The following is a 9,136-nucleotide window of genomic DNA, read 5'->3' on the forward strand; positions in this document are numbered from 1 at the left end:
CAGCCGGTACCAAGGTTACAGGACGAGGGACTGGTCTAAATCAGAGACTGCTGCAGCTGCTACCAAGGTTACAGGACGAGGGACTGGTCTAAATCAGAGACTGCTGCAGCCGGTACCAAGGTTACAGGACAAGGGACTGGTATAAATCAGAGACCGCTGCAGTCGGTACCAAGGTTACAGGACGAGGGACTGGTCTAAATCAGAGACTGCTGCAGCCGGTACCAAGGTTACAGGACGAGGGACTGGTCTAAATCAGAGACTGCTGCAGCCGGTACCAAGGTTACAGGACAAGGGACTGGTATAAATCAGAGACCGCTGCAGTCGGTACCAAGGTTACAGGACGAGGGACTGGTCTAAATCAGAGACCGCTGTAGCCGGTACCAAGGTTACAGGACGAGGGACTGGTCTAAATCAGAGACTGCTGCAGCCGGTACCAAGGTTACAGGACAAGGGACTGGTATAAATCAGAGACCGCTGCAGCCGGTACCAAGGTTACAGGACGAGGGACTGGTCTAAATCAGAGACTGCTGCAGCCGGTACCAAGGTTACAGGATGAGGGACTGGTCTAAATCAGAGACTGCTGCAGCCAGTACCAAGTTTACAGGACGAGGGACTGGTCTAAATCAGAGACTGCTGCAGCCGGTACCAAGGTTACAGGACGAGGGACTGGTCTAAATCAGAGACTGCTGCAGCCGGTACCAAGGTTACAGGACGAGGGACTGGAATAAATCAGAGACCGCTGCAGCCGGTACCAAGGTTACAGGACGAGGGACTGGTCTAATTCAGAGACTGCTGCAGCCCGGTACCAAGGTTACAGGATGAGGGACTGGTCTAAATCAGAGACCGCTGCAGCCGGTACCAAGGTTACAGGATAAGGGACAGGTCTATATCAGAGACCGCTGCAGTCGGTACCAAGGTTACAGGACGAGGGACTGGTATAAATCAGAGACCGCTGCAGCCGGTACCAAGGTTACAGGACGAGGGACTGGTATAAATCAGAGACCGCTGCAGTCGGTACCAAGGTTACAGGACGAGGGACTGGTCTAAATCAGAGACTGCTGCAGCCGGTACCAAGGTTACAGGACGAGGGACTGGTCTAAATCAGAGACCGCTGCAGCCGGTACCAAGGTTACAGGACGAGGGACTGGTCTAAATCAGAGACTGCTGCAGCTGGTACCAAGGTTACTGGACGAGGGACTGGTCTAAATCAGAGACTGCTGCAGCCGGTACCAAGGTTACAGGACAAGGGACTGGTATAAATCAGAGACCGCTGCAGTCGGTACCAAGGTTACAGGACGAGGGACTGGTCTAAATCAGAGACTGCTGCAGCCGGTACCAAGGTTACAGGACGAGGGACTGGTCTAAATCAGAGACCGCTGCAGCCGGTACCAAGGTTACAGGACGAGGGACTGGTCTAAATCAGAGACTGCTGCAGCTGCTACCAAGGTTACAGGACGAGGGACTGGTCTAAATCAGAGACTGCTGCAGCCGGTACCAAGGTTACAGGACAAGGGACTGGTATAAATCAGAGACCGCTGCAGTCGGTACCAAGGTTACAGGACGAGGGACTGGTCTAAATCAGAGACTGCTGCAGCCGGTACCAAGGTTACAGGACGAGGGACTGGTCTAAATCAGAGACTGCTGCAGCCGGTACCAAGGTTACAGGACAAGGGACTGGTATAAATCAGAGACCGCTGCAGTCGGTACCAAGGTTACAGGACGAGGGACTGGTCTAAATCAGAGACCGCTGTAGCCGGTACCAAGGTTACAGGACGAGGGACTGGTCTAAATCAGAGACTGCTGCAGCCGGTACCAAGGTTACAGGACAAGGGACTGGTATAAATCAGAGACCGCTGCAGCCGGTACCAAGGTTACAGGACGAGGGACTGGTCTAAATCAGAGACTGCTGCAGCCGGTACCAAGGTTACAGGATGAGGGACTGGTCTAAATCAGAGACTGCTGCAGCCAGTACCAAGTTTACAGGACGAGGGACTGGTCTAAATCAGAGACTGCTGCAGCCGGTACCAAGGTTACAGGACGAGGGACTGGTCTAAATCAGAGACTGCTGCAGCCGGTACCAAGGTTACAGGACGAGGGACTGGAATAAATCAGAGACCGCTGCAGCCGGTACCAAGGTTACAGGACGAGGGACTGGTCTAATTCAGAGACTGCTGCAGCCCGGTACCAAGGTTACAGGATGAGGGACTGGTCTAAATCAGAGACCGCTGCAGCCGGTACCAAGGTTACAGGATAAGGGACAGGTCTATATCAGAGAACGCTGCAGTCGGTACCAAGGTTACAGGACGAGGGACTGGTATAAATCAGAGACCGCTGCAGCCGGTACCAAGGTTACAGGACGAGGGACTGGTATAAATCAGAGACCGCTGCAGCCGGTACCAAGGTTACAGGACGAGGGACTGGTCTAAATCAGAGACCGCTGCAGTCGGTACCAAGGTTACAGGACGAGGGACTGGTCTAAATCAGAGACCGCTGCAGCCGGTACCAAGGTTACAGGACGAGGGAATGGTCTAAATCAGAGATCAGAGACCGCTGCAGCCGGTACCAAGGTTACAGGACGAGGGACTGGTCTAAATCAGAGACTGCTGCAGCCGGTACCAAGGTTACAGGACGAGGGACTGGTCTAAATCAGAGACTGCTGCAGCCGGTACCAAGGTTACAGGATGAGGTACTGGTCTAAATCAGAGACTGCTGCAGCCGGTACCAAGGTTACAGGACGAGGGACTGGAATAAATCAGAGACCGCTGCAGCCGGTACCAAGGTTACAGGACGAGGGACTGGTCTAATTCAGAGACTGCTGCAGCCGGTACCAAGGTTACAGGATGAGGGACTGGTCTGAATCAGAGACCGCTGCAGCCGGTACCAAGGTTACAGGATAAGGGACAGGTCTATATCAGAGACCGCTGCAGCCGGTACCAAGGTTACAGGACGAGGGACTGGTATAAATCAGAGACCGCTGCAGCCGGTATCAAGGTTACAGGACGAGGGACTGGTATAAATCAGAGACCGCTGCAGCCGGTACCAAGGTTACAGGAAGAGGGACTGGTCTAAATCAGAGACCGCTGCAGTCGGTACCAAGGGTATAGGACGAGGGACTGGTCTAAATCAGAGACCGCTGCAGCCGGTACCAAGGTTACAGGACGAGGGAATGGTCTAAATCAGAGATCAGAGACCGCTGCAGCCGGTACCAAGGTTACAGGACGAGGGACTGGTCTAAATCAGAGACTGCTGCAGTCGGTACCAAGGTTACAGGACGAGGGACTGGTCTCAATCAGAGACTGCTGCAGCCGGTACCAAGGTTACAGGAGGAGGGACTGGTCTAAATCAGAGACTGCTGCAGCCGGTACCAAGGTTACAGGACGAGGGACTGGTCTAAATCAGAGACTGCTGCAGCCGGTACCAAGGTTACAGGACGAGGGACTGGTCTAAATCAGAGACTGCTGCAGCCGGTACCAAGGTTACAGGACGAGGGACTGGTCTATATCAGAGACCGCTGCAGCCGATACCAAGGTTACAGGACGAGGGACTGGTCTAAATCAGAGACTGCTGCAGCCGGTACCAAGGTTTCAGGACGAGGGACTGGTCTAAATCAGAGACTGCTGCAGTCGGTACCAAGGTTACAGGACGAGGGACTGGTCTAACTCAGAGACCGCTGCAGCTGGTACCAAGGTTACAGGACGATGGACTGGTCTAAATCAGAGACCGCTGCAGCCGGTACCAAGGTTACAGGACGAGGGACTGCTCTAAATCAGAGACTGCTGCAGTCGGTACCAAGGTTACAGGATAAGGGACTGGTATAAATCAGAGACCGCTGCAGCCGGTACCAAGGTTACAGGAAGAGGGACTGGTCTAAATCAGAGACCGCTGCAGTCGGTACCAAGGGTATAGGACGAGGGACTGGTCTAAATCAGAGACCGCTGCAGCCGGTACCAAGGTTACAGGACGAGGGAATGGTCTAAATCAGAGATCAGAGACCGCTGCAGCCGGTACCAAGGTTACAGGACGAGGGACTGGTCTAAATCAGAGACTGCTGCAGTCGGTACCAAGGTTACAGGACGAGGGACTGGTCTCAATCAGAGACTGCTGCAGCCGGTACCAAGGTTACAGGAGGAGGGACTGGTCTAAATCAGAGACTGCTGCAGCCGGTACCAAGGTTACAGGACGAGGGACTGGTCTAAATCAGAGACTGCTGCAGCCGGTACCAAGGTTACAGGACGAGGGACTGGTCTAAATCAGAGACTGCTGCAGCCGGTACCAAGGTTACAGGACGAGGGACTGGTCTATATCAGAGACCGCTGCAGCCGATACCAAGGTTACAGGACGAGGGACTGGTCTAAATCAGAGACTGCTGCAGCCGGTACCAAGGTTTCAGGACGAGGGACTGGTCTAAATCAGAGACTGCTGCAGTCGGTACCAAGGTTACAGGACGAGGGACTGGTCTAACTCAGAGACCGCTGCAGCTGGTACCAAGGTTACAGGACGATGGACTGGTCTAAATCAGAGACCGCTGCAGCCGGTACCAAGGTTACAGGACGAGGGACTGCTCTAAATCAGAGACTGCTGCAGTCGGTACCAAGTTTACAGTACAAGGGACTGGTCTAAATCAGAGACTGCTGCAGTCGGTACCAAGGTTACAGGACGAGGGACTGGTCTAAATCAGAGACTCCTGCAGCCGGTACCAAGGTTACAGGACGAGGGACTGGTATAAATCAGAGACTGCTGCAGCCGGTACCAAGGTTACAGGATGAGGGACTGGTCTAAATCAGAGACTGCTGCAGCCGGTACCAAGGTTTCAGGACGAGGGACTGGAATAAATCAAAGACCGCTGCAGCCGGTACCAAGGTTACAGGACGAGGGACTGGTCTAAATCAGAGACCGCTGCAGCCGGTACCAAGGTTACAGGACGAGGGACTGGTCTAAATCAGAGATCAGAGACTGCTGCAGTCGGTACCAAGGTTACAGGACGAGGGACTGGTCTAAATCAGAGACCGCTGCAGCCGGTACCAAGGTTACAGGACGAGGGACTGGTATAAATCAGAGATCAGAGACCGCTGCAGCCAGTACCAAGGTTACAGGACGAGGGACTGGTCTAAATCAGAGACCGCTGCAGCCGGTACCAAGGTTACAGGACGAGGGACTGGTCTAAATCAGAGACCGCTACAGCCGGTACCAAGGTTACAGGACGAGGGACTGGTCTGAATCAGAGACCGCTGCAGCCGGTACCAAGGTTACAGGACGAGGGACTGGTCTGAATCAGAGACTGCTGCAGCCAGTACCAAGGTTACAGGACGAGGGACTGGTCTGAATCAGAGACCGCTGCAGCCGGTACCAAGGTTACAGGACGAGGGACTGGTCTGAATCAGAGACCGCTGCAGCCGGTACCAAGGTTACAGGACGAGGGACTGGTCTGAATCAGAGACTGCTGCAGCCGGTACCAAGGTTACAGGACGAGGGACTGGTCTAAATCAGAGATCAGAGACCGCTGCAGTCGGTACCAAGGTTACAAGACGAGGGACTGGTCTAAATCAGAGACCGCTGCAGCCGGTACCAAGGTTACAGGACGAGGGACTGGTATAAATCAGAGATCAGAGACCGCTGCAGCCAGTACCAAGGTTACAGGACGAGGGACTGGTCTAAATCAGAGACCGCTGCAGCTGGTACCAAGGTTACAGGACGAGGGACTGGTCTAAATCAGAGACTGCTGCAGCCGGTACCAAGGTTACAGGACGAGGGACTGGTCTAAATCAGAGATCAGAGACCGCTGCAGCCGGTACCAAGGTTACAGGACGAGGGACTGGTCTGAATCAGAGACTGCTGCAGCCGGTACCAAGGTTACAGGACGAGGGACTGGTCTAAATCAGAGACCGCTGCAGCCGGTACCAAGGTTACAGGACGAGGGACTGGTCTGAATCAGAGACTGCTGCAGCCGGTACCAAGGTTACAGGACGAGGGACTGGTCTAAATCAGAGACCGCTGCAGCCGGTACCAAGGTTACAGGACGAGGGACTGGTCTAAATCAGAGACCGCTGCAGCCGGTACCAAGGTTACAGGACGAGGGACTGGTATAAATCAGAGATCAGAGACCGCTGCAGCCAGTACCAAGGTTACAGGACGAGGGACTGGTCTAAATCAGAGACCGCTGCAGCCGGTACCAAGGTTACAGGACGAGGTATAAATAGGTTGTTATTTTCTTTCCAATCTTCACACCTCACAGTGTTTCACTCAAACCCTTTGAGCTCCATGGTATAATGATCTCCAGACATACTTCACAGTAGAGGTTGTCAACCTGTTGGTAACCTGTTTATAATAGCAATAATGCACCTCGTGGGTTTGTGGTATATGGCCAATATACTACGGCAGAGGGCTGTATTCAGGCACTCCGTGTTGCGTAGTGCATATGAACAGTCCTTAGCCGTGATATATTGGCCATATACCACACCCCCTCGTTTTTTATTGCTTAATTATACCATTAAGGTTTTAGTACGTTATTTATTTATTTATTTTTACAGCAGAAGGAACCAGCGCTGGAAGGTCTCCATGTTCATGTTACTATAAGGAGCTCCGCGAGGTTTTGGACAGCACATGGTTTCATTTTGCCGCTTCATGACTGCCTGGGTTAGCCTATACTGTATCTGTCGTAGCCAGGCTGTCGTCAGTGTGCTCCGTCGAAGACGCGCATCGGGAGACCTAGCCTTCACTTGTTGTAGGCGGAATTTCTCACAAGTGGATAAAAACGCATAACCATTTCCTCTAAACGATGCGTAAAAGTAGCCTAAACCCAAAACATCTGGAAGTTGACACAGCGGTGTTACTGGACTGAGTGTGATACATAGACCAGATTGTCTACCATGCGAGGCTCTGGACAACATCACCACTTTCTCCGGAGATAGCAGCGCTGTTATTTCTTTAAACTCCTGGAACGTCTGGACGAGGACGCCGCGGCTGTGTGAGAGAAAACCATGCTGCTGCCAGGCAACGAAACGGGCTACGTCTGGACCGAGTTATTAAACACCGGCAACCTGACGGCGGGTGCCGGTGAAGAAGACCACGGTGGTGCGGAGGCGGTGATTGTTCCGGTGATTTTTGGATGTATATTTTTCCTGGGTGTCGTCGGGAACTCTCTAGTGATGATAGTAATAGGGAAAATCAAGGCCCGGCGCAACAGAAGTACGACAAACATTTTCATCCTTAATTTAAGTATAGCGGATCTATTGTTTTTGCTATTCTGTGTTCCGTTCCAGGCGACTATATACTCCCTACCTGAGTGGATATTTGGAGCCTTTTTATGTAAATGTGTTCACTATTTGGTGATGGTGTGTATGCTGGTGAGCATCTTCACGCTTGTTGCCATGTCAGTGGACAGGTACATAGCTGTTGTACACTCCAAAAAGTCCCCCTGCATTCGCAACAGGAGGAATGCCCTCATAGGGGTCGGTGTTATATGGACGCTATCGTTCATATTCTCAATACCAGTGGCGCAACACCAGATACTTACTGACCATCCGGAAGCGCCAAACAGTTCGTTCTGCTGGGAAGCGTGGTACGCAAGCGGTTCCAAACACACCTACAAAGTCGCTATTTTAGTCATTGGCTATCTGTTGCCGTTGGGGTTGATCATATGCTGCTATGCGAAGGTAAGACAACTTTACTTCTGTAGTAGAGAAACTGTCAAACGCTTACCTTTTACGCACAGGTTAGGGTGTACATTAGTGAGGTTGGAACACTCTCCTGTATAATGGAAAATGACACAATGACACATGATGACATTTATTGGGCTATAATGCTAATGTTTTTCATCCAAGCGCGGCAATAAATGCTGTGAGCGAGAACAAAGTGCGAATGTGCGGCACCCCTGCGCTCCGGAAAACCTGCGCGTGTGTCAGTGCTCTTTGTACCCTTCTGCGTGACAGTTTTTTACCCCGTGCGGTGTTGGGTTCAGAGGGCTAGAATTTCTGACAGTCCTATATAGTCCTTCAAATGGTTTACTACAGACTGGGTTACCTCGAGAAATTACTTATATAGTCCTTCATATGGTTGATTCCAGGCTGAACTACTTCGACAAACTACTTTGGTTGTTATTTGTTACCATACACATATTGTCGCTTAACCCAGAACTAAAATACTGTCACTTAACCCAGAACTAAAATACTGTCACTTAACCCAGAACTAAAATACTGTCACTTAACCCAGAACTAAAATACTGTCACTTAACCCAGAACTAAAATACTGTTGTTTAACCCAAAACTAAAATACTGTCACTTAACCCAGAACTAAAATACTGTTGTTTTTTACCCAGAACTAAAATACTGTCACTTAACCCAGAACTAAAATACTGTCACTTAACCCAGAACTAAAATACTGTCACTTAACCCAGAACTAAAATACTGTCACTTAACCCAGAACTAAAATACTGTTGTTTAACCCAAAACTAAAATACTGTCACTTAACCCAGAACTAAAATACTGTTGTTTTTTACCCAGAACTAAAATACTGTCACTTAGCCCAGAACTAAAATACTGTCACTTAACCCAGAACTAAAATACTGTCACTTAGCCCAGAACTAAAATACTGTCACTTAACCCAGAACTAAAATACTGTCACTTAACCCAAAACTAAAATACTGTCACTTAACCCAGAACTAAAATACTGTCACTTAGCCCAGAACTAAAATCTTGCATAATTTGGTCAGATTCTATGTTATCATTGTCTGTCCAGATAGATTACCATGGAAATGACACCCAGAGCTCCTTTAATAATAATATAAATAATTATAATAGTAGACCGAATGGCAGCAGCATACAGTACATGGTGTGTGTGTGTGTGTGTGTGTGTGTGTGTGTGTGTGTGTGTGTGTGTGTGTGTGTGTGTGTGTGTGTGTCTGTCTGTCTGTCTGTCTGTCTGTCTGTCTGTCTGTCTGTCTGTCTGTCTGTCTGTCTGTCTGTCTGTCTGTCTGTCTGTCTGTCTGTCTGTCTGTCTGTCTGTCTGTCTGTCTGTCTGTCTGTCTGTCTGTCTGTCTGTCTGTCTGTCTGTCTGTCTGTCTGTCTGTCTGTCTGTCTGTCTGTCTGTCTGTCTGTCTGTCTGTCTGTCTGTCTGTCTGTGTGTGTGTGTGTGTGTGTGT

At 50.6% G+C, this 9,136-nt stretch overlaps 1 protein-coding gene across 1 annotated transcript; it reads left to right on the forward strand.

The window, feature by feature from the left end:
• Positions 1-6,971: 6,971 nt before the first annotated feature.
• Positions 6,972-7,652, forward strand: LOC120037229 (galanin receptor type 1-like; the record flags this gene model as incomplete). The annotated part of the gene is made up of 1 exon (XM_038983405.1): positions 6,972-7,652. A coding segment is annotated over one exon (681 nt), but the record flags the coding sequence as incomplete, so codon positions are not given.
• Positions 7,653-9,136: the final 1,484 nt, after the last annotated feature.

The sequence above is a fragment of the Salvelinus namaycush genome, unplaced genomic scaffold (assembly GCF_016432855.1).
Source record: "Salvelinus namaycush isolate Seneca unplaced genomic scaffold, SaNama_1.0 Scaffold1644, whole genome shotgun sequence".
Classification (NCBI taxonomy): domain Eukaryota; kingdom Metazoa; phylum Chordata; class Actinopteri; order Salmoniformes; family Salmonidae; genus Salvelinus; species Salvelinus namaycush.